This window comes from Hemibagrus wyckioides, linkage group LG28, assembly GCF_019097595.1.
Source record: "Hemibagrus wyckioides isolate EC202008001 linkage group LG28, SWU_Hwy_1.0, whole genome shotgun sequence".
NCBI classification, from domain to species: Eukaryota; Metazoa; Chordata; class Actinopteri; order Siluriformes; family Bagridae; genus Hemibagrus; species Hemibagrus wyckioides.
This window is the reverse complement of record NC_080737.1, coordinates 2,072,024-2,097,450: the sequence shown is the minus strand read 5'-3', so window position 1 is coordinate 2,097,450 and position 25,427 is coordinate 2,072,024. Positions and strand designations below refer to the sequence as shown.

The following is a 25,427-nucleotide window of genomic DNA, read 5'->3' as shown; positions in this document are numbered from 1 at the left end:
CAGGTAAGAGTTAAACCAGGCAAGAAGGAAATGTTTAAAAAATAGAATTAAAATCATGAAAAATCTTAAAAAAAAAAAAAAAAAAAAGTGCAAGAAATGCGAAAATCACTAATGTACAAAAATATATATTTGTTTAAGTGAGCTGCTTTAATCAATCAATCAAAAAAAAATCAATTAAACATCCACAAAAATAAACACAACATTTTTGGTCTTTTCTTATTTAAAAAAAGCTAAATTATAAATAATGTCCCTTTGCTTTTTTTTCGTTTAGTTTTGTTCTGGTAGCTAACATACTGGACGCTTCAAGCCTCCAGTTTAGCGCAGTGCAAAAAGTGTTAGCTGAGTGACCATCATCATCATCATCGCAAAGAATCCATAAAGAATCCAGGTTTACGCAGTGCTTATAACAGTGTTATAAAGGCTCAATCTAGATACAAATGTTTATAGACGTTTATAAGTCTGTGTGGACGACAGCAGAAAGGAATTTTATACCAAAAAAACAAACATGAAGTGCTGAATGTAAAAACGTCATACGGTCAAACTTGACAGACTCGCCACACTGGCTCCGCCCACCTCCTCACATCATTGCATTTTACTTGTGCACTATTATTGCTTTTACATTTCTGTAGCATTTATTCCCTTTTCTTTTGTACATTTGACGCCACACAATTTCACTGAACATCAAAACATTTACAAACTAATAAAAAGAAAAGAAATAAATGAGCATCCTGTTTGATCAGTGTAACAGAAAAACAGCAACTTCTCAATATAAACTGTTTTTTATGTTTTTAAAAACTGTTTTTTCAAAAAACATTTTGACGAAATTCCAATGCAGCCAAAAAAAGTGCAAGGGTTAGAAAAGACGCTACGGAGCTTAATTTCTAAAAAATATATTTTAAAATATTATTTACAGTCAGAAAAGGCAGAAAGGTGTGAAAGCTGCTCATCAGGTTGGCGTTTCGAGGGCGGGGCTTCCACAGTGTTTTTAATGATGTATTATGTAAAGGAATGTTTGGGGCGTGGCTACGATAACACTCCATTATTCACACTGTAATGTGAGTACCAAATGGAATTTGTCTGGAGGGCGGAGCCAACTAAAAGTTAATTCTCTTAAATGTTTAGCAGAGATGTTCTGGGGGCGTGGCTAAAGTGTCTCTTATTATCATAAAACATACTGTTTTGGTGTTTTAGCTAAATTGCTATTCTCAAAATGTACTTTTTATTTTAGTTTCATTAAAGAGCTAAAAAAAGGTAAAATACTGTTTAGGGGGCGTAGCTAAAATATCACTCTACTGTAATGCCACAGTTATAATGGTGTTTATGGTGTGTGTGTAATTCACCCTTTCACAGTGTGTGTATGTGTGTGTGTGTGTGTGTGTGTGTGCGCGTGTCCTGAGTGGTCTGTTGTTTCCCTTTCGGCTCAGTCCCAAATGTCAGTTTTGTTACTAGGGAGATTGGAGAGGATCCGTTTCCTCTACCTCCTCTTCAGAGATCTGGGTTGCCATGGAAACAGCTTTGTCTTTCACAACCACCTCCGGCTCGCTTTCGTTTTTCTCCCGCTCAGACTCCGCCTCTGCTCCAGCGCAAACGTTCGAAGACGTCGTACAGTCTCCGTTAGTTTGGACAAAAGGGGGGGTGGGCGTGGCCTCAGCATGGCCGTTTTGTTCAGGAGGCATGCCGATTGGTCCATCAGAAGCCGAGAGGACTCCATCAGCGATAGCCAGCTGCTGATTGGTGGAATTTTAGAGACTTAAGGTGCTGGATTCATTTCAAAGGGGAAAACATTTCTGTAAAAATACGTGAATGAAAAAAGTGCAAAAGGAAAAAATGGCATCAGGGCTTACTCTCTGCAGTTCAGTCATTGTCCTCTCCTCGAAGGTCTGTCTCACAGTCAGAGACAGCAGTGTGTCCAGGATGGACTGTCTCGGGTGTATCCCTTTATCATAACGGTTATACATCCCACACCAGAACCTGACACACACACACACACTTTAACACTAACTCACCACAGGTACGTTTATTGTGTGTGTGTGTGTGTGTGTGTGTGTGTGTGTGTGTGTGTGTGTGCGCGCATGTGCACCTACTTGAAGTGCAGAGGCAGGGTGTTGGGTCTCAGTAAGCCATTGTGTGTAGTGCGTTTGTACAGAGGGTTCCTGAACTCATCCTGATGCTCAAGGAGATATGGCCACACGGAGAAGGTCCTCGCTCTGAGCCTGTGCATGCGTGCACACACACACACACACACACACACACGCACGCACACACACACACACACACACACACGCACACGCACACGCACACGCACGCACGCACACATGCGCGCACACACACACAAATCAGAGAAACACTTAGCTAGAATGTTGTTTATACAGTTAGGAATGTTAGCTGGTTAACTATTTGTTTGTAAGCTAATCATGATCCTCAGTCTCTCACTCCGTCAGTCTCTCACTCCGTCACTCCGTCAGTCTCTCAGTCCGTCAGTCCCTCACTCCGTCACTCCGTCAGTCCCTCACTCCGTCAGTCCATCAGTCCCTCACTCCGTCAGTCCATCAGTCCCTCACTCAGTCCCTCCGTCAGTCTCCCACTCCGTCAGTCCCTCACTCAGTCACTCCGTCAGTCTCTCACTCCGTCACTCCGTCAGCCTCTCACTCCGTCACTCCGTCAGCCTCTCACTCCGTCAGCCTCTCACTCCGTCAGCCTCTCACTCCGTCACTCCGTCAGCCTCTCACTCCGTCAGTCTCTCACTCCGTCACTCCGTCAGTCCCTCACTCCGTCAGGCTCTCACTCCGTCAGCCTCTCACTCAGTCACTCCGTCAGTCACTCCCTCAGTCACTCCCTCAGTCTCTCACTCCATCAGTCCCTCACTCCGTCAGTCAGTCCGTCAGCCTCTCACTCCGTCAGTCCCTCCGTCAGTCCCTCACTCTGTCTCACACTCCGTCAGTCTCTCACTCCCTCACTCCGTCAGCCTCTCACTCCGTCAGCCTCTCACTCCGTCACTCCATCAGCCTCTCACTCCGTCAGTCTCTCACTCCGTCAGTCCCTCACTCCGTCAGCCTCTCACTCAGTCACTCCGTCAGTCCCTCACTCCGTCAGTCCCTCACTCACTCCGTCACTCCCTCAGTCACTCTGTCAGTCTCTCACTCCGTCAGTCCCTCACTCCGTCAGTCAGTCAGTCCGTCAGCCTCTCACTCCGTCAGTCCCTCCGTCAGTCCCTCACTCTGTCTCACACGTCAGTCCCTCACTCCGTCTCTCACTCCGTCCCTCACTCCGTCAGTCTCTCACTCCCTCACTCCGTCAGCCTCTCACTCAGTCTCTCACTCCGTCAGCCTCTCACTCAGTCTCTCACTCCGTCACTCCGTCAGCCTCTCACTCAGTCTCTCACTCCCTCACTCCGTCAGTCCCTCACTCCGTCAGTCCCTCACTCCGCCAGTCCCTCACTCCCTCACTCCGTCAGTCCCTCACTCAGTCACTCCGTCACTCCGTCAGTCTCTCACTCCGTCAGTCTCTCACTCCGTCACTCCGTCAGTCTCTCACTCCGTCAGCCTCTCACTCCGTCAGCCTCTCACTCCGTCAGCCTCTCACTCCGTCACTCCGTCAGCCTCTCACTCCGTCACTCCGTCAGCCTCTCACTCCGTCACTCCGTCAGTCTCTCACTCCGTCAGTCTCTCACTCCGTCAGTCTCTCACTCCGTCAGCCTCTCACTCCGTCACTCCGTCAGTCCCTCACTCCGTCAGTCCCTCACTCCGTCAGGCTCTCACTCCGTCAGCCTCTCACTCCATCACTCCGTCAGTCACTCCCTCAGTCACTCCATCAGTCCCTCACTCCGTCAGTCAGTCAGTCCGTCAGCCTCTCACTCCGTCAGTCCCTCCGTCAGTCCCTCACTCTGTCTCACACTCCGTCAGTCTCTCACTCCGTCACTCCGTCAGTCCCTCACTCCGTCAGCCTCTCACTCCGTCACTCCGTCAGCCTCTCACTCCGTCAGTCTCTCACTCCGTCACTCCGTCAGTCCCTCACTCCGTCAGGCTCTCACTCCGTCAGGCTCTCACTCAGTCACTCCGTCAGTCCCTCACTCAGTCACTCCGTCAGTCCCTCACTCCGTCACTCCGTCAGTCCCTCACTCCGTCAGTCCCTCACTCACTCCGTCACTCCCTCAGTCACTCTGTCAGTCTCTCACTCCGTCAGTCCCTCACTCCGTCAGTCAGTCCGTCAGCCTCTCACTCCGTCAGTCCCTCCGTCAGTCCCTCACTCCGTCTCTCACGTCAGTCCCTCACTCCGTCTCTCACTCCGTCAGTCCCTCACTCCGTCTCTCACTCCGTCAGTCCCTCACTCCGTCAGTCCCTCACTCAGTCTCTCACTCCGTCAGCCTCTCACTCAGTCTCTCACTCCGTCACTCCGTCAGCCTCTCACTCAGTCTCTCACTCCGTCACTCCGTCTCTCACTCCGCCAATCCCTCACTCCCTCACTCCGTCAGTCCCTCACTCCGTCTCTCACTCCGTCAGCCTCTCACTCAGTCTCTCACTCCGTCACTCCGTCAGCCTCTCACTCAGTCTCTCACTCCGTCACTCCGTCAGCCTCTCACTCAGTCTCTCACTCCGTCAGCCTCTCACTCAGTCTCTCACTCCGTCAGCCTCTCACTCAGTCTCTCACTCCGTCAGCCTCTCACTCAGTCTCTCACTCCGTCAGCCTCTCACTCAGTCTCTCACTCCGTCACTCCGTCAGCCTCTCACTCAGTCTCTCACTCCGTCACTCCGTCAGCCTCTCACTCAGTCTCTCACTCCGTCACTCCGTCAGTCTCTCACTCCGTCAGTCCCTCACTCCGTCAGTCCGTCAGCCTCTCACTCCGTCTCTCACTCCGTCAGTCCCTCACTCCGTCAGTCAGTCAGTCCGTCAGCCTCTCACTCCGTCAGTCCCTCCGTCAGTCCCTCACTCTGTCTCACACGTCAGTCCCTCACTCCGTCTCTCACTCCGTCAGTCCCTCACTCCGTCTCTCACTCCGTCAGTCTCTCACTCCCTCACTCCGTCAGTCCCTCACTCCGTCAGCCTCTCACTCAGTCTCTCACTCCGTCACTCCGTCAGCCTCTCACTCAGTCTCTCACTCCGTCAGTCCCTCACTCCGTCAGCCTCTCACTCAGTCTCTCACTCCGTCACTCCGTCAGCCTCTCACTCAGTCTCTCACTCCCTCACTCCGTCAGTCCCTCACTCCGTCTCTCACTCCGCCAATCCCTCACTCCCTCACTCCGTCAGTCCCTCACTCCGTCTCTCACTCCGTCAGCCTCTCACTCAGTCTCTCACTCCGTCACTCCGTCAGCCTCTCACTCAGTCTCTCACTCCGTCAGCCTCTCACTCAGTCTCTCACTCCGTCAGCCTCTCACTCAGTCTCTCACTCCGTCACTCCATCAGCCTCTCACTCAGTCTCTCCGTCACTCCGTCAGCCTCTCACTCAGTCTCTCACTCCGTCAGCCTCTCACTCAGTCTCTCACTCCGTCACTCCGTCAGCCTCTCACTCAGTCTCTCACTCAGTCTCTCACTCCGTCACTCCGTCAGCCTCTCACTCAGTCTCTCACTCCGTCACTTCGTCAGTCCCTCACTCAGTCACTCCGTCAGTCTCTCACTCCGTCAGTCCGTCACTCCGTCAGTCCGTCACTCCGTCAGTCCGTCACTCCGTCAGTCCGTCAGCCTCTCACTCCGTCTCTCACTCCGTCAGTCCCTCACTCCGTCAGTCAGTCAGTCCGTCAGCCTCTCACTCCGTCAGTCCCTCACTCTGTCTCACACGTCAGTCCCTCACTCCGTCTCACACTCCGTCAGTCCCTCACTCCGTCTCTCACTCCGTCAGTCTCTCACTCCCTCACTCCGTCAGCCTCTCACTCAGTCTCTCACTCCGTCAGCCTCTCACTCAGTCTCTCACTCCGTCACTCCGTCAGCCTCTCACTCAGTCTCTCACTCCCTCACTCCGTCAGTCCCTCACTCCGTCTCTCACTCCGCCAATCCCTCACTCCCTCACTCCGTCAGTCCCTCACTCCGTCAGCCTCTCACTCAGTCTCTCACTCCGTCACTCCGTCAGCCTCTCACTCAGTCTCTCACTCCGTCAGCCTCTCACTCCGTCACTCCGTCAGCCTCTCACTCAGTCTCTCACTCCGTCACTCCGTCAGCCTCTCACTCAGTCTCTCACTCCGTCACTTCGTCAGTCCCTCACTCAGTCACTCCGTCAGTCTCTCACTCCGTCAGTCCGTCAGCCTCTCACTCCGTCTCTCACTCCGTCAGTCCCTCACTCCGTCTCTCACTCCGTCAGTCTCTCACTCCGTCAGTCCGTCAGCCTCTCACTCCGTCTCTCACTCCGTCAGTCCCTCACTCCGTCTCTCACTCCGTCAGTCAGTCAGTCCGTCACTCCGTCAGCCTCTCACTCCATCAGTCCCTCCGTCAGTCCCTCACTCTGTCTCACACGTCGGTCCCTCACTCTGTCTCACACGTCGGTCCCTCACTCTGTCTCACACGTCAGTCCCTCACTCTGTCTCACACGTCAGTCCCTCACTCTGTCTCACACGTCAGTCCCTCACTCTGTCTCACACGTCAGTCCCTCACTCCGTCTCTCACTCCATCACTCCGTCAGTCTCTCACTCAGTCTCTCACTCCGTCACTCAGTCAGTCCCTCACTCCCTCACTCCGTCAGTCCCTCACTCCGTCAGTCCCTCACTCCGTCAGTCCCTCACTCCGTCTCTCACTCCGTCAGCCTCTCACTCAGTCCCTCACTCCGTCTCTTACTCCGTCAGCCTCTCACTCAGTCCCTCACTCCGTCTCTTACTCCGTCAGCCTCTCACTCAGTCTCTCACTCCGTCAGCCTCTCACTCAGTCTCTCACTCCGTCAGCCTCTCACTCAGCCTCTCACTCAGCCTCTCACTCCGTCAGCCTCTCACTCCGTCAGCCTCTCACTCCGTCACTCCGTCAGCCTCTCACTCCGTCAGTCTCTCACTCCGTCACTCCGTCAGTCCCTCACTCCGTCAGGCTCTCACTCCGTCAGGCTCTCACTCAGTCACTCCGTCAGTCACTCCCTCAGTCACTCCCTCAGTCTCTCACTCCATCAGTCCCTCACTCCGTCAGTCAGTCCGTCAGCCTCTCACTCCGTCAGTCCCTCCGTCAGTCCCTCACTCTGTCTCACACTCCGTCAGTCTCTCACTCCCTCACTCCGTCAGCCTCTCACTCCGTCAGCCTCTCACTCCGTCACTCCATCAGCCTCTCACTCCGTCAGTCTCTCACTCCGTCAGTCCCTCACTCCGTCAGCCTCTCACTCAGTCACTCCGTCAGTCCCTCACTCCGTCACTCCGTCAGTCCCTCACTCACTCCGTCACTCCCTCAGTCACTCTGTCAGTCTCTCACTCCGTCAGTCCCTCACTCCGTCAGTCAGTCAGTCCGTCAGCCTCTCACTCCGTCAGTCCCTCCGTCAGTCCCTCACTCTGTCTCACACGTCAGTCCCTCACTCCGTCCCTCACTCCGTCTCTCACTCCGTCAGTCTCTCACTCCCTCACTCCGTCAGCCTCTCACTCAGTCTCTCACTCCGTCAGCCTCTCACTCCGTCACTCCGTCAGCCTCTCACTCAGTCTCTCACTCCCTCACTCCGTCAGTCCCTCACTCCGTCAGTCCCTCACTCCGTCAGTCCCTTACTCCCTCACTCCGTCAGTCCCTCACTCAGTCACTCCGTCACTCCGTCAGTCTCTCACTCCGTCAGTCTCTCACTCCGTCACTCCGTCAGTCTCTCACTCCGTCACTCCGTCACCCTCTCACTCCGTCACTCCGTCACCCTCTCACTCCGTCAGCCTCTCACTCCGTCAGCCTCTCACTCCGTCACTCCGTCAGCCTCTCACTCCGTCACTCCGTCAGCCTCTCACTCCGTCACTCCGTCAGCCTCTCACTCCGTCACTCCGTCAGCCTCTCACTCCGTCACTCCGTCAGCCTCTCACTCCGTCACTCCGTCAGTCTCTCACTCCGTCACTCCGTCAGTCTCTCACTCCGTCACTCCGTCAGTCTCTCACTCCGTCAGTCTCTCACTCCGTCACTCCGTCACCCTCTCACTCCGTCACTCCGTCACCCTCTCACTCCGTCAGCCTCTCACTCCGTCAGCCTCTCACTCCGTCACTCCGTCAGCCTCTCACTCCGTCACTCCGTCAGCCTCTCACTCCGTCACTCCGTCAGTCTCTCACTCCGTCACTCCGTCAGTCTCTCACTCCGTCACTCCGTCAGTCTCTCACTCCGTCACTCCGTCACCCTCTCACTCCGTCAGTCTCTCACTCCGTCAGCCTCTCACTCCGTCAGCCTCTCACTCCGTCACTCCGTCAGTCCCTCACTCCGTCAGGCTCTCACTCCGTCAGCCTCTCACTCCGTCAGCCTCTCACTCCGTCACTCCGTCAGTCCCTCACTCCGTCAGGCTCTCACTCCGTCAGCCTCTCACTCCATCACTCCGTCAGTCACTCCCTCAGTCACTCCGTCAGTCTCTCACTCCATCAGTCCCTCACTCCGTCAGTCAGTCAGTCCGTCAGCCTCTCACTCCGTCAGTCCCTCACTCTGTCTCACACTCCGTCAGTCTCTCACTCCCTCACTCCGTCAGTCCCTCACTCCGTCAGCCTCTCACTCCGTCACTCCGTCAGCCTCTCACTCCGTCAGTCTCTCACTCCGTCACTCCGTCAGTCCCTCACTCCGTCAGGCTCTCACTCCGTCAGCCTCTCACTCAGTCACTCCGTCAGTCCCTCACTCAGTCACTCCGTCAGCCTCTCACTCCGTCAGTCTCTCACTCCGTCACTCCGTCAGTCCCTCACTCCGTCAGGCTCTCACTCCGTCAGCCTCTCACTCCGTCACTCCGTCAGTCCCTCACTCAGTCACTCCGTCAGTCCCTCACTCAGTCACTCCGTCAGTCCCTCACTCCGTCACTCCGTCAGTCCCTCACTCCGTCAGTCCCTCACTCACTCCGTCACTCCCTCAGTCACTCTGTCAGTCTCTCACTCCGTCAGTCCCTCACTCCGTCAGTCAGTCCGTCAGCCTCTCACTCCGTCAGTCCCTCCGTCAGTCCCTCACTCCGTCTCTCACGTCAGTCCCTCACTCCGTCTCTCACTCCGTCAGTCCCTCACTCCGTCTCTCACTCCGTCAGTCCCTCACTCCGTCAGTCCCTCACTCAGTCTCTCACTCCGTCAGCCTCTCACTCAGTCTCTCACTCCCTCACTCCGTCTCTCACTCCGCCAATCCCTCACTCCCTCACTCCGTCAGTCCCTCACTCCGTCTCTCACTCCGTCAGCCTCTCACTCAGTCTCTCACTCCGTCACTCCGTCAGCCTCTCACTCAGTCTCTCACTCCGTCCACTCCGTCAGCCTCTCACTCAGTCTCTCACTCCGTCAGCCTCTCACTCAGTCTCTCACTCCGTCAGCCTCTCACTCAGTCTCTCACTCCGTCAGCCTCTCACTCAGTCTCTCACTCCGTCAGCCTCTCACTCAGTCTCTCACTCCGTCACTCCGTCAGCCTCTCACTCAGTCTCTCACTCCGTCACTCCGTCAGTCTCTCACTCCGTCAGTCCCTCACTCCGTCAGTCCGTCAGCCTCTCACTCCGTCTCTCACTCCGTCAGTCAGTCCGTCAGCCTCTCACTCCGTCAGTCCCTCCGTCAGTCCCTCACTCTGTCTCACACGTCAGTCCCTCACTCCGTCTCTCACTCCGTCAGTCTCTCACTCCCTCACTCCGTCAGTCCCTCACTCCGTCAGCCTCTCACTCAGTCTCTCACTCCGTCAGTCCCTCACTCCGTCAGCCTCTCACTCAGTCTCTCACTCCGTCACTCCGTCAGCCTCTCACTCAGTCTCTCACTCCCTCACTCCGTCAGTCCCTCACTCCGTCTCTCACTCCGCCAATCCCTCACTCCCTCACTCCGTCAGTCCCTCACTCCGTCTCTCACTCCGTCAGCCTCTCACTCAGTCTCTCACTCCGTCACTCCGTCAGCCTCTCACTCAGTCTCTCACTCCGTCAGCCTCTCACTCAGTCTCTCACTCCGTCAGCCTCTCACTCAGTCTCTCACTCCGTCAGCCTCTCACTCAGTCTCTCACTCCGTCACTCCGTCAGCCTCTCACTCAGTCTCTCACTCCGTCAGCCTCTCACTCAGTCTCTCACTCCGTCACTCCGTCAGTCTCTCACTCCGTCAGTCCCTCACTCCGTCAGTCCGTCAGCCTCTCACTCCGTCTCTCACTCCGTCAGTCCCTCACTCCGTCAGTCAGTCAGTCCGTCAGCCTCTCACTCCGTCAGCCTCTCACTCAGTCTCTCACTCCGTCACTCCGTCAGCCTCTCACTCAGTCTCTCACTCAGTCTCTCACTCAGTCTCTCACTCCGTCACTCCGTCAGCCTCTCACTCAGTCTCTCACTCCGTCACTCCGTCAGTCTCTCACTCCGTCAGTCCGTCACTCCGTCAGTCCGTCACTCCGTCAGTCCGTCACTCCGTCAGCCTCTCACTCCGTCTCTCACTCCGTCAGTCCCTCACTCCGTCAGTCAGTCAGTCCGTCAGCCTCTCACTCCGTCAGTCCCTCACTCTGTCTCACACGTCAGTCCCTCACTCCGTCTCTCACTCCGTCAGTCTCTCACTCCCTCACTCCGTCAGTCCCTCACTCCGTCAGCCTCTCACTCAGTCTCTCACTCCGTCAGCCTCTCACTCCGTCTCTCACTCCGTCACTCCGTCAGTCCCTCACTCCGTCTCTCACTCCGTCACTCCGTCAGTCCCTCACTCCGTCTCTCACTCCCTCACTCCGTCAGTCCCTCACTCCGTCTCTCACTCCGCCAATCCCTCACTCCCTCACTCCGTCAGTCCCTCACTCCGTCAGCCTCTCACTCAGTCTCTCACTCCGTCACTCCGTCAGCCTCTCACTCAGTCTCTCACTCCGTCACTCCGTCAGCCTCTCACTCAGTCTCTCACTCCGTCAGCCTCTCACTCAGTCTCTCACTCCGTCAGCCTCTCACTCAGTCTCTCACTCCGTCAGCCTCTCACTCAGTCTCTCACTCCGTCAGCCTCTCACTCAGTCTCTCACTCCGTCACTCCGTCAGCCTCTCACTCAGTCTCTCACTCCGTCACCCTCTCACTCAGTCTCTCACTCCGTCACCCTCTCACTCAGTCTCTCACTCCGTCACTCCGTCAGTCCCTCACTCAGTCACTCCGTCGGTCTCTCACTCCATCAGTCCCGCCGTCGGTCCCTCACTCTGTCTCACACGTCGGTCCCTCACTCTGTCTCACACGTCGGTCCCTCACTCTGTCTCACACGTCGGTCCCTCACTCTGTCTCACACGTCGGTCCCTCACTCTGTCTCACACGTCGGTCCCTCACTCTGTCTCACACGTCCGGTCCCTCACTCTGTCTCACACGTCGGTCCCTCACTCTGTCTCACACGCTCGGTCCCTCACTCTGTCTCACACGTCGGTCCCTCACTCTGTCTCACACGTCCGGTCCCACACTCTGTCTCACAGGTCGGTCCCTCACTCTGTCTCACACGTCGGTCCCTCACTCTGTCTCACACGTCGGTCCCTCACTCTGTCTCACACGTCGGTCCCTCACTCTGTCTCACACGTCGGTCCCTCACTCTGTCTCACACGTCGGTCCCTCACTCTGTCTCACACGTCGGTCCCTCACTCTGTCTCACACGTCGGTCCCTCACTCTGCCTCCCCCGTCGGTCCCTCCCTCTGTCTCACACGTCGGTCCCTCACTCTGTCTCACACGTCGGTCCCTCACTCTGTCTCACACGTCGGTCCCTCACTCTGTCTCACACGTCGGTCCCTCACTCTGTCTCACACGTCGGTCCCTCACTCCGTCTCTCACTCCATCACTCCGTCAGCCTCTCACTCAGTCTCTCACTCCGTCACTCAGTCAGTCCCTCACTCCATCACTCCGTCAGCCTCTCACTCAGTCTCTCACTCCGTCACTCAGTCAGTCCCTCACTCCATCACTCCGTCAGTCTCTCACTCAGTCTCTCACTCCGTCACTCCGTCAGTCCCTCACTCCCTCACTCCGTCAGTCTCTCACTCAGTCTCTCACTCCGTCACTCCGTCAGTCCCTCACTCCCTCACTCCGTCAGTCCCTCACTCCCTCACTCCGTCAGTCCCTCACTCCGTCTCTCACTCCGCCAATCCCTCACTCCCTCACTCCGTCAGTCCCTCACTCCGTCTCTCACTCCGTCAGCCTCTCACTCAGTCCCTCACTCCGTCTCTCACTCCGTCAGCCTCTCACTCAGTCCCTCACTCCGTCTCTCACTCCGTCAGCCTCTCACTCAGTCTCTCACTCCGTCACTCCGTCAGCCTCTCACTCAGTCTCTCACTCCGTCAGCCTCTCACTCAGTCCCTCACTCCGTCTCTCACTCCGTCAGCCTCTCACTCAGCCTCTCACTCAGCCTCTCACTCAGCCTCTCACTCAGTCCGTCTCTCACTCCGTCAGCCTCTCACTCAGTCTCTCACTCCGTCTCTCACTCCGTCAGCCTCTCACTCCGTCTCTCACTCCGTCAGCCTCTCACTCAGTCTCTCACTCCGTCAGCCTCTCACTCAGTCTCTCACTCCGTCAGCCTCTCACTCAGTCTCTCACTCCGTCAGCCTCTCACTCAGTCTCTCACTCAGTCCGTCTCTCACTCCGTCAGCCTCTCACTCAGTCTCTCACTCCGTCTCTCACTCCGTCAGCCTCTCACTCCGTCTCTCACTCCGTCAGCCTCTCACTCCGTCTCTCACTCCGTCAGCCTCTCACTCAGTCTCTCACTCCGTCAGCCTCTCACTCAGTCTCTCACTCCGTCAGCCTCTCACTCAGTCTCTCACTCCGTCAGCCTCTCACTCAGTCTCTCACTCCGTCAGCCTCTCACTCAGTCTCTCACTCCGTCAGCCTCTCACTCAGTCTCTCACTCCGTCAGCCTCTCACTCAGTCTCTCACTCCGTCAGCCTCTCACTCAGTCTCTCACTCCGTCAGCCTCTCACTCAGTCTCTCACTCCGTCAGCCTCTCACTCAGTCTCTCACTCCGTCAGCCTCTCACTCAGTCTCTCACTCCGTCAGCCTCTCACTCAGTCTCTCACTCCGTCAGCCTCTCACTCAGTCTCTCACTCCGTCAGCCTCTCACTCAGTCTCTCACTCCGTCAGCCTCTCACTCAGTCTCTCACTCCGTCAGCCTCTCACTCAGTCTCTCACTCCGTCAGCCTCTCACTCAGTCTCTCACTCCGTCAGCCTCTCACTCAGTCTCTCACTCCGTCAGCCTCTCACTCAGTCTCTCACTCCGTCAGCCTCTCACTCAGTCTCTCACTCCGTCAGCCTCTCACTCAGTCTCTCACTCCGTCAGCCTCTCACTCAGTCTCTCACTCCGTCAGCCTCTCACTCAGTCTCTCACTCCGTCAGCCTCTCACTCAGTCTCTCACTCCGTCAGCCTCTCACTCAGTCTCTCACTCCGTCAGCCTCTCACTCAGTCTCTCACTCCGTCAGCCTCTCACTCAGTCTCTCACTCCGTCAGCCTCTCACTCAGTCTCTCACTCCGTCCAGCCTCTCACTCAGTCTCTCACTCCGTCCAGCCTCTCACTCAGTCTCTCACTCCGTCAGCCTCTCACTCAGTCTCTCACTCCGTCAGCCTCTCACTCAGTCTCTCACTCCGTCAGCCTCTCACTCAGTCTCTCACTCCGTCAGCCTCTCACTCAGTCTCTCACTCCGTCAGCCTCTCACTCAGTCTCTCACTCCGTCAGCCTCTCACTCAGTCTCTCACTCCGTCCAGCCTCTCACTCAGTCTCTCACTCCGTCAGCCTCTCACTCAGTCTCTCACTCCGTCAGCCTCTCACTCAGTCTCTCACTCCGTCAGCCTCTCACTCAGTCTCTCACTCCGTCAGCCTCTCACTCAGTCTCTCACTCCGTCAGCCTCTCACTCAGTCTCTCACTCCGTCAGCCTCTCACTCAGTCTCTCACTCCGTCAGCCTCTCACTCAGTCTCTCACTCCGTCAGCCTCTCACTCAGTCTCTCACTCCGTCACTCCGTCAGCCTCTCACTCAGTCTCTCACTCCGTCACTCCGTCAGCCTCTCACTCAGTCTCTCACTCCGTCACTCCGTCAGCCTCTCACTCAGTCTCTCACTCCGTCACTCCGTCAGCCTCTCACTCAGTCTCTCACTCCGTCACTCCGTCAGTCCCTCACTCCGTCTCTCACTCCGCCAATCCCTCACTCCCTCACTCCGTCAGTCCCTCACTCCGTCTCTCACTCCGTCAGCCTCTCACTCAGCCTCTCACTCAGCCTCTCACTCAGCCTCTCACTCAGTCTCTCACTCCGTCACTCCGTCAGCCTCTCACTCAGTCTCTCACTCCGTCACTCCGTCAGCCTCTCACTCAGTCTCTCACTCCGTCACTTCGTCAGTCCCTCACTCAGTCACTCCGTCAGTCTCTCACTCCGTCAGTCCCTCACTCCGTCAGTCCCTCACTCCGTCAGTCCGTCAGCCTCTCACTCCGTCTCTCACTCCGTCAGTCCCTCACTCCGTCAGTCTCTCACTCCCTCACTCCGTCAGTCCCTCACTCCGTCTCTCACTCCGTCAGCCTCTCTCTCAGTCTCTCACTCCGTCACTTCGTCAGTCCCTCACTCAGTCACTCCGTCAGTCCCTCACTCCGTCAGCCTCTCACTCCGTCAGCCTCTCACTCCGTCAGCCTCTCACTCCCTCACTCCGTCAGTCCCTCACTCCGTCTCTCACTCCGTCAGCCTCTCACTCAGTCTCTCACTCCGTCACTTCGTCAGTCCCTCACTCCGTCAGTCCCTCACTCCGTCTCTCACTCCGCCAATCCCTCACTCCGTCAGTCCCTCACTCCGTCTCTCACTCCGTCAGCCTCTCACTCAGTCTCTCACTCCGTCACCCTCTCACTCAGTCTCTCACTCCGTCACTTCGTCAGTCCCTCACTCCGTCAGTCTCTCACTCCCTCACCCCGTCAGTCCCTCACTCCGTCTCTCACTCCGCCAATCCCTCACTCCCTCACTCCGTCAGTCCCTCACTCCGTCTCTCACTCCGTCAGCCTCTCACTCAGTCTCTCACTCCGTCAGCCTCTCACTCAGTCTCTCACTCCGTCACTTCGTCAGTCTCTCACTCCGTCTCTCACTCCATCAGCCTCTCACTCAGTCTCTCACTCCGTCACTCCGTCAGCCTCTCACTCAGCCTCTCACTCAGTCTCTCACTCCGTCTCTCACTCCGTCTCTCACTCCGTCTCTCACTCCGTCTCTCACTCCGTCTCTCACTCCGTCAGCCTCTCACTCCGTCAGCCTCTCACTCCGTCAGCCTCTCACTCCGTCTCTCACTCAGTCTCTCACTCAGTCTCTCACTCAGTCTCTCACTCAGTCCCTCACTCAGTCCCTCACTCAGTCCCTCACTCAGTCCCTCACTCAGTCCCTCACTCAGTCCCTCACTCAGTCCCTCACTCAGTCACTCCGTCAGTCTCTCACTCCCTCACTCCGTCAGTCCCTCACTCCGTCTCTCACTCCGCCAGTCCCTCACTCCGTCTCTCACTCCGCCAGTCCCTCACTCCGTCTCTCACTCCGCCAGTCCCTCACTCCGTCTCTCACTCCGCCAGTCCCTCACTCAGTCACTCCGCCAGTCCCTCACTCAGTCACTCCGTCAGCCTCTCACTCAGTCCCTCACTCCGTCAGCCTCTCACTCCGTCACTCCGTCAGCCTCTCACTCAGTCTCTCACTCCGTCACTCCGTCAGCCTCTCACTCAGCCTCTCACTCCCTCACTCCGTCAGTCCCTCACTCCGTCAGTGTCAGTTCCTCAGACTCTCAGTTCCTCACTCCCTCTCAGTTCCTCACTCCCTCTCAGTTCCTCAGACTCTCAGTTCCTCACTCCCTCTCAGTTCCTCAGACTCTCAGTTCCTCACTCCCTCTCAGTTCCTCAGACTCTCAGTTCCTCACTCCCTCTCAGTTCCTCAGACTCTCAGTTCCTCACTCCCTCTCAGTTCCTCAGACTCTCAGTTCCTCACTCCCTCTCAGTTCCTCAGACTCTCAGTTCCTCACTCCCTCTCAGTTCCTCAGACTCTCAGTTCCTCACTCCCTCTCAGTTCCTCAGACTCTCAGTTCCTCACTCCCTCTCAGTTCCTCAGACTCTCAGTTCCTCACTCCCTCTCAGTTCCTCAGACTCTCAGTTCCTCACTCCCTCTCAGTTCCTCACTCCCTCTCAGTTCCTCAGACTCTCAGTTCCTCACTCCCTCTCAGTTCCTCAGACTCTCAGTTCCTCACTCCCTCTCAGTTCCTCAGACTCTCAGTTCCTCACTCCCTCTCAGTTCCTCAGACTCTCAGTTCCTCACTCCCTCTCAGTTTCTCAGACTCTCAGTTCCTCACTCCCTCTCAGTTCCTCAGACTCTCAGTTCCTCACTCCCTCTCAGTTCCTCAGACTCTCAGTTCCTCACTCCCTCTCAGTTCCTCAGACTCTCAGTTCCTCACTCCCTCTCAGTTCCTCACTCCCTCTCAGTTCCTCAGACTCTCAGTTCCTCACTCCCTCTCAGTTCCTCACTCCCTCTCAGTTCCTCAGACTCTCAGTTCCTCAGACTCTCAGTTCCTCACTCCCTCTCAGTTCCTCACTCCCTCTCAGTTCCTCAGACTCTCAGTTCCTCAGACTCTCAGTTCCTCAGACTCTCAGTTCCTCAGACTCTCAGTTCCTCAGACTCTCTGACTCTCAGATCCTCACTCCCTCTCAGTTCCTCAGATCCTCAGATTCTCAGTTCCTCACTCCCTCTCAGTTCCTCAGACTCTCAGTTGCCTAGCTCGGGTGTGTACTAGTGTGTTTGTGTGTGTACCTTAGCTGCTCTCTCTCTCGCTGGTTGTTGCAGATGAAGTTACCGTAGTGACAGGAGTAAACGTGTTCGTGGATGGAGAGCAGGAAGCGTTCGTTAAACTGAAACGCACAGGGGAACTGCTCCATCAGCTGCCACACACACTCCACAAACTGTGTGAACACGGGGGACACCTCTTTAGGGTCACCTTCCACATGACCACACCTAAACACACACACACACAACCATTTAATCTTATTTTAGGGACATTTTTATTCTATTCTATTCATTTTGGTCCTCAGAAAGCTTTTATTATAAGAACACAAAGTATAGACAATACGTAAGCTAGCAAATGACTGGGGCTAGCGTGCTAGTCATATTCCTGAACAAAACGGACCATTAAACTTTAACGTCACACTTTTCTTACCTCTGATTGAATTTGTGTCCGAAAGCAATCCACTCTTTCTCTATCAGAACCTGAGAGATCAGGAACACATCAGGATTAGTGTAGCAGATAAATAAACCCAGCTAATGGACAAATAAACTTGTTTATAGAATCATTAAAACATAGATTAAAACAATCACTGTGTGTGTGTGTGTGTGTGTGTGTGTGTGTGCGTGTGTGCATGCATGCTCACCATGAGTCCTTTGATGGTTCTGTAATATGGGTCAATCAGGATGGAGGCGAGCGAACACACCTGAGCCGTGCGATCCCATCCATCAGAACAGTGCACTAAAACACTCGATCCCTCATCAACTACTGCCTAAACACACACACACACACACAGTCATGTATTCTGTTTATGGGGACCCTCGGTAGACACAATGCTCAGTAAATCCTCACATGCACACTAAATGAATAAGTTCTAATGAAGATGTTCGGTGAAGAACATACTTTAGAGAGGAAGACCCCTGCGTCCATGATGGCTTTGATGTGTCTCAGCCAGCCAGAGTTTTCCAGACCGGTCAGGAAGTCACTCATAGACACGGTCTTCTGAGCACACACTGAGTCCAAACATTACATTTATTAAAATATGAACTGTAAAGACTTTAGGGAACATGCAGATAGTCCCTATAAACCAGGTCTATTTTTAATAATGTTTGTGTGTGTGTGTGTGTGTGTGTGTGTGCGCTCACATTCAAGGAGTTTCTGTAAACTGCTTCTCATGACATGGATGTTCTCAATGCCCTGGAAGTGGAACCTGATGTTGGTGTAGTTGTCCTCGTTTTCGTACCCCTTACCCGCCGCACGGTTAGCCATAGCATTCAGCTAAACACACACATTTACCCAAGAACTATAACTTGACAGCTACCTGATAACGACAGATTAGCTATAAAAACACACACAGCTTTAAATTCTAAGGTTAAAGGTCACACCTTGTGTCCACTATGTATGCAAAAGGACCAAAGGTCAAAGGTGGTACCTTAGGCCTTGTGTCCACAACATAAATGAATGGACAGTTGGGATTGGCCTCGCAGATGGCCTGCAGCATCTGTTCATCTTCAATACAGCGAGAACTTAAACCTGAGAGAGGCTGACTACACCGACAGATCGCTGCCTAGCAACACAACAAACAAACAAAAACAAACAAACATGTAAACATTATATCACTGCTCTCAGACTTAACAGTGCAATTAAGGTTCTGTCAAAAAAAGCAAAAGTGTGACACACCTGTCTCACCCTCCACGCACCTGTCTCACCCTCCACGCACCTGTCTCACCCTCCACGCACCTGTCTCTCACTCTACACGCACCTGTCTCTCACTCTACACGCACCTGTCTCTCACTCTACACGCACCTGTCTCTCACTCTACACGCACCTGTCTCTCACTCTACACGCACCTGTCTCTCACTCTACACGCACCTGTCTCTCACTCTACACGCACCTGTCTCTCACTCTACACGCACCTGTCTCTCACTCTACACGCACCTGTCTCTCACTCTACACGCACCTGTCTGTCTCTCTATACAGCTGTACATCTATATAAAATTCTGTCTGTCTGTCAAGAGATAAACCAAAAATATCAGTAGAGCACAAACTGAGAACAAACCTACATCTATGTGTTTGTGTGTGTGTTACCTTGGTATCTTTGTGATAATACGACAGAGCGGGCAGCCGGCCCCGACTCCTAAACTTGGAGCTGCCTGTTACCGTAGCAACACTGGCACATTTGGGAATGCCAAGCACTGCCGGATACGTAGAGCAGAGCTAAAAGAAAAAGAAAAATCAGCAAAGTCAGTGTTTACAGGAAGAGAAAGACCGCTGACTCATACAGGAAGTGCTCCTACCTCATAGCTGCTGTTGAGGTCACTGATTTCCCAGAATTCATTGGGCAGACCCATTCTGCTGAAGTCAGCGGTCATGCTGATGAGGTCCCAGCCCCGCCTCCGCTCCTCTGCACCCTGCTGGGGGTTGTACAGGAATGCGTAGAGCTCCTCTTCCTTCACTGCACCATCACAGTGACATCATCATCACAATGTGTTGTGTTTGTGTGTGTGTGTGTGTGTTTGTGTGTGTGTGTGTACCTGTTTGGGACAGGCGTAGAAGGGACTGATGGACGTCCTGGGCTTCCTTCTCTCGGGGCAGCAGCAGGTGGAGACGCTGGAAGGTTTTACAGAGGATGAGCAGCGGACATCCTGATGCCGAGGTCGGATGTTTCTCTATGGACGAGATATGATGATGCAGGACCTACACACACACACACACACACGTTGTGCAAATGTTCTGCTCAGCGTTCAATCACAAAATGCGTTTGTCAGCTAGCAAAAAGCTGACCTGTAAACTGACCAGATTATTTATTATTAAGATGTGTGAGAAACTAAAAAAATGGACTGGATTGTTCGACTCCTCTGATTGGCTAATCAGACCCATCACAAAAAGTCTTCACGGATTCTGTCTCTCTGTTCAATCAAACCCGTTTATTTTTCATTACCCATAATTCTTTGCGTGTGTTGCTGGACTGCTCCACGAATATGAGGTGTGTTGCTGTGAGGTATAAAGTCCCGATGGCCGGCTTTTTAGCAGCGTATCTGTCCAGGAGCTTGACGTAGTCCACCTGTGGTCAGACAGAGGGACAGCTGAGTGTAATATCAGTGCTATAAAAACTATTTTTTAAACAGTGACCAGCAGATCTGAGAGAAACGCCAATGTTCCGGATGTCTTTAGCCTAGCATATTCAGCTAGCATAGTTACTTTTGATGTTCCCGGTTGCCTAGTAACAATATTCCCACCCCTATCAGGATTAAGGCTTACACACATCTTCCACTCTTCCTCACAGTTCAGTTATTTTCACACCCTGCTTTCATAATTCTGTTTAATAAAGCCTCCTGTATCCTGGAGAGAATTTGTGAGAGAAGAGAGAGAGAGAGAGAGAGAGAGAGAGAGAGAGAGAGAGAGCGAGAGAGACACAGAGAGAGACAGAGACAGACAGACAGAGGACAGAGAGAGAGACAGAGGACAGAGAGAGAGACAGAGGACAGAGAGAGAGACAGAGGACAGAGAGAGAGAGAGACAGACAGACAGACAGAGTGAGAGAGCAAGGGAGACAGACAGAGTGCACATTGACCAGGAAGTCTTCTTTTAGCACCTACACACACACACACACACACACACACACACACACAGCTCTAGACTTTGAGACTGAGTGGTTTTACACACATGAGCAGTCCTGGAACTCATTACTGTTCTTGTGATGTTTTACAGTGCAACATAAACACACCACTTTACTTCATCTCACACACACACACACACACACACACACTCACACACACACACACACACACACACACACACACACACACACAGACTGAAGAAGAAAGACACTGAAATAAAAGTTTCACTTCTGTAAAAGTTACACCCTGCAGAAATACCTTCATCACACACACACACACACACACAAGTTCATCATTATTTACCAGTTTATTTTACAGATATATTTTTATTTGAAGTCTCACCTTTGGAGTTAGAATGTGCTCCATGATCCGAGCTGCTGTTAGATCTGTCACTTTTCTGCTCTTTCTGATTAAACTGGATGTTTTGCTCTCTTCATTGTTTTTCAGGAAATCGGACCGAGAGTCGCGGCGCCTTGACAGGCTCGAGAGCTCCGGCGCGTGCTCAGCTGATCTTATTCCATATATCGCGAGAATTGGCGAGATTTGTCTTGTTAAAATGGCGGTCGTTCGGCGAGCTCTCCGCTTTCAGAGAACTGATGCCAAAATAAATCATGATATACTAATTATCGTGGTGTTTATTATCGGTTTTGTCTTTGTAAAATGATAACATAGTGATTAAAAACCGAGCAATGTTACAGGCGAGGATCGGGGTGTGTGGCTGGTGCGGGGGTTCATGGGAATTGTAGTCTTTAGACCGTATTTATCACAGACTACAAATTACACCGGAAATCAATCAGCTATTAATCAAATCCGAAAAAATTCACTTATATAGTGACCATATTATATAAAAACTCACCAGAAAATGTAAAAGCGACGTTTATTGTTTATATTTTTATTTAGCAATATCATATTATAAGAATTTAACACAGGAGGATAAACCACGCTAGCTGCTAAATCTAACCAAAGGAAACATATCTAGCTCCTTATTCTGACTGGAAACTTTTCTATTTTTTTCTTGTGTGTGTGTGTGTGTGTAGAACTGGACAAACAGGACTGTTCCTTTTTGCATGTGTCTCTATGTATTCTTTTATTCAGCGCTAACAGCTTTAACTCTGTGTGTGTGTGTGTGTATGTGTGTGTGTGTGTGTGTGTGTATGTGTGTGTGTGTGTGTGTGTGTGTATGCAGCTCCAGCTCTAACATGCTCTATTATCAGACAGCATGGCCCGAGGGGCAGGAGGTCGTTACTATAACAATGGCCGGAGCGATGGGGGTCCTCCCAGGCAATTAGGCAAATCTGATGGGGCCACCCACAGGAGTGTGTGTGTGTGTGTGTGTACACAGTGGGTTAAAGAGGTTAAAGAGGAATCCAGACATGTTTACGAAACACTAAAGAGTCATTTTTCTAGCAGAAGAAGCTCCAGAATCTGCTGGTCTGAAAACAAGAACTAACCTCGGGCGGAGTTTCATCACCATGACAACAAACTCTTATTTTTATAATAAACATGGTTTTGTACAAAACAGATGCTAGCAATCATGGCTAAGGGTTTATACTACACATGATAGACTCCTGCTAGAATGCTCGTGCCTAGCTTTACATTGACAACAAAACTCAGCTAGCTTCTTAGATAACCTGACTAGCTGCTAAAGTCACATAGATTCTGTTACTGAGGTAACATTAGCCAGCTTAAGAAACAACGTGCTAATGCTAACAGAACCTGCTTCGAATAAATACTTAAATACGATTCAACACAAAAATGTTCTCAGGTCCAGAACTAAATCTTAGCTTAAGATTTATAAAAACAGAGATTGATTTCTATTTGATTTTATTAAATCACAACTATTCAATTCACAGTGATGATTAGCAAAAAATACTGGAACACACTGGTAAACGAAACTGTTGCTGGGCAACGAGGGAATATTAATGGGGTAGCTAGCTAGTGACTATCAATCAATCAAATCTTTATTACAGACTCAAGGTCCAATATTTAAAAAAGCAGAAAAGAAAACACACTAGAGAGCTACTGCTGTGGAAGTGACACAGAAACACCTGGAATGTCAACATTTACCTCAGAAATCTTGGTTAATTTACAAGAAAAGTCTCCGTAAGGCTAAAATTACACTTTAATTAGCATTATTCGCTAACGAAGCGTGTGCGAGCGCCGCCATTTTGAGGAAGTAACTGAAGAAAACATAACAAATGTTCTAGAAGACTCCAAGAAATGAACAAATTTGTGTTTAGAACTAAAAGTGAATGAACTGTTTGCCTTCTGGCCATCCTCCCCACACACACACACACACACACACACACTGTTATGCTTCAACTTTTAGCAGACATTCCACCAAATGGTTATTCAGAAAGCAAATACCTTCACCTCATGGGTTTAGGTTAGCTAAATCCCTCACACACATACACACACACACACACACTGAACTGTCGCTCTGGGCCACATTGTCTCTCAGAGATTTCGCTAATCCTTTAGCTGCTAGTTAAAGTCAATCATTCGAGTATGTTGTTGAATTAGCATGCTAATCCCAGCAGCAACTCTTTGTTTACCTGATGCTAATGTGCTAGCTGGCAGACAATAGCAGTTAAGAATCTATTGTGTTAAAGCTAATCTGTGCTAATAACACAGTGATGGGGTCAGAGCCGAGGGTCCAGCTGGAGAGACTTAATAAAATCAGGCTTGGGTAGTCTGGAAAAAAAGAAGAAGAAAAAAAGCTAAACGAGTTTTACTGGAACTAGCGAGCTAATCAGCTAATATTATAATACAGCGATATTAGCATCTAGCTAACTGCTAACACTAATATCCTCATTTTGCAGATTTTAAATAAAAAATATTGGAAAGTTTTGCGTGTACAGTTAAACTATCATACAGTGATGTGTGTGTGTGTGTGTAAGGAGTTGGTGCTGTGTATCAGTCAGAGGTTACACTTCTGTACAGCTGCTGAGGAAACGATGTCTGTCACACACACACACACACATTTGAAACATTAAGCTTTTTGGAGATTACAGACACCTTAGATAAAATGCACAGAAGCTGAAAAATGTCTGTGTGTGTGTGTGTGTGTGTGTGTGAGACAGACATGGACTGACAGTCAGCTGACTGATAAACTAAACAGAGACAGACGAGAGCTGTCTCCCTCACTGTAACCTCTAACCCCTGTCTCTCTTCCTGGCTCCAGACGCTGTTGAAAAAATGTTGTACATGTGCCCTCTAAGGTGTGTGTCACAGCCACATGCTGTTAGTTAATGATGGGTGTGTTAGTGGTGTAGTGTGTGTTACAGAGTGTGTAGTGTGTGTTACAGAGTGTGTACAGTGTGTTACAAAGTGTGTAGTGTGTGTTACAGAGTGTGTACAGTGTGTTACAGAGTGTGTGTATGTCCTGATCTACCACACTACATTAGTGTTAATCTATAATGTTATAGATTGTGTACAGTGTGTTACTGAGTGTGTGTGTGTGTGTGTGTATGTCTTATAGAGTGTATACAATGTGTTAATGAGTGTGTGTTTCGAGTGTGTATAGCATGTTACTGAGTGTGTGTTATAGTGTGTGTGTGTCTTATAGAGTGTGTATAGTGTGTTAATGAGTGTGTGTTTAGAGTGTGTACAGTGTGTTACTGAGTGTGTGTGTGTGTGTGTCTTATAGAGTGTGTATAGTGTGTTAATGAGTGTGTGTTTAGAGTGTGTACAGTGTGTTACTGAGTGTGTGTGTGTGTGTGTCTTATAGAGTGTGTATAGTGTGTTACTGAGTGTGTGTTATAGTGTGTGTGTGTCTTATAGAGTGTGAACAGTGTGTTAATGAGTGTGTGTGTGTGTGTGTGTGTGTATGTCTTATAGAGTGTATACAATGTGTTAATGAGTGTGTGTGTGTGCGTGTGTCTTATAGAGTATGTACAGTGTGTTACTGAGTGTGTGTATGTCTTATAGAGTGTATACAATGTGTTAATGAGTGTGTGTGTGTGCGTGTGTCTTATAGAGTGTGTACAGTGTGTTACTGAGTGTGTGTGTGTCTTATAGAGTGTGTATAGTGTGTTACTGAGTGTGTGTTATAGTGTGTGTGTGTCTTATAGAGTGTGAACAGTGTGTTAATGAGTGTGTGTGTGTGTGTGTGTATGTCTTATAGAGTGTATACAATGTGTTAATGAGTGTGTGTGTGTGCGTGTGTCTTATAGAGTATGTACAGTGTGTTATAGTGTGTGTGTGTCTTATAGAGTGTGTATAGTGTGTTACTGAGTGTGTGTTATAGTGTGTGTGTGTCTTATAGAATGTGTACAGTGTGTTAATGAGTATGTGTTTAGAGTGTGTACAGTGTGTTACTGAGTGTGTGTGTGTGTGTGCATGTGTCTTATAGAGTGTGTACAGTGTGTTACTGAGTGTGTGTGTGTCTTATAGAGTGTGTACAGTGTGTTACTGAGTGTGTGTGTGTCTTATAGAGTGTGTACAGTGTGTTACTGAGTGTGTGTTTAGAGTGTGTACAGTTTGTTACTGAGTGTGTGTGTGTCTTATAGAGTGTGTACAGTGTGTTACTGAGTGTGTGTGTGTCTTATAGAGTGTGTACAGTGTGTTACTGAGTGTGTGTGTGTCTTATAGAGTGTGTACAGTGTGTTACTGAGTGTGTGTGTGTCTTATAGAGTGTGTATAGTGTGTTACTGAGTGTGTGTTATAGTGTGTGTGTCTTATAGAGTGTGTACAGTGTGTTAATGAGTGTGTGTTTAGAGTGTGTACAGTGTGTTACTGAGTGTGTGTCTTATAGAGTGTGTACAGTGTGTTACTGAGTGTGTGTGTGTCTTATAGAGTGTGTACAGTGTGTTACTGAGTGTGTGTTTAGAGTGTGTACAGTGTGTTACTGAGTGTGTGTGTGTGTGTGCATGTGTCTTATAGAGTGTGTACAGTTGTTTGTACAGTAGTTTGTTGTTTTGTAGTTTGTTGTGTGTTGTAGTTCGTTGTGTGTTGTAGTTTATTGTGTTGTAGTTTGTTGTGTGTTGTAGTTTGTTGTGCTGTAGTTTGTTGTGTGTTGTAGTTTGTTGTGCTGTAGTTTGTGTGTTGTAGTTTGTT

At 51.4% G+C, this 25,427-nt stretch overlaps 1 protein-coding gene across 2 annotated transcripts; it reads right to left on the bottom strand.

Moving 5' to 3' along the window:
- Nucleotides 1-251: 251 nt before the first annotated feature.
- mtmr8 (myotubularin related protein 8) lies at nucleotides 252-21,054 on the bottom strand. 2 transcript variants are annotated; one of them, XM_058383724.1, is made up of 14 exons: nucleotides 20,712-21,054; nucleotides 19,691-19,813; nucleotides 19,284-19,446; nucleotides 19,047-19,204; nucleotides 18,838-18,966; nucleotides 18,182-18,316; nucleotides 17,895-18,027; nucleotides 17,653-17,762; nucleotides 17,396-17,521; nucleotides 17,185-17,234; nucleotides 16,782-16,982; nucleotides 2,085-2,213; nucleotides 1,845-1,971; nucleotides 252-1,724 (listed from the first exon to the last, which is right to left on the bottom strand). In XM_058383724.1, the coding sequence occupies exons 1-14, from the start codon at nucleotides 20,733-20,735 to the stop codon at nucleotides 1,446-1,448; spliced, it is 1,887 nt and encodes a 628-aa protein (XP_058239707.1). In that variant the 5' UTR covers nucleotides 20,736-21,054; the 3' UTR covers nucleotides 252-1,445. The 2 variants fall into 2 exon arrangements, with proteins under 2 accessions (XP_058239707.1, XP_058239706.1); XM_058383723.1 differs by having other exon boundaries at nucleotides 252-1,727; nucleotides 20,712-21,050.
- Nucleotides 21,055-25,427: the final 4,373 nt, after the last annotated feature.

Bases quoted from the DNA above. Each gene is read 5' to 3' on its own strand.
- mtmr8 (XM_058383723.1), bottom strand. From the start codon at position 20,735: ATGGAGCACATTCTAACTCCAAAG. The intron at 17,235-17,395 runs GTGAGCATGCAT...CTGATCTCTCAG, and splicing joins GAACCATCAAAGGACTCATG to GTTCTGATAGAGAAAGAGTG. The intron at 1,728-1,844 runs GTAAGCCCTGAT...TCCACCAATCAG, and splicing joins CAATGACTGAACTGCAGAGA to CAGCTGGCTATCGCTGATGG.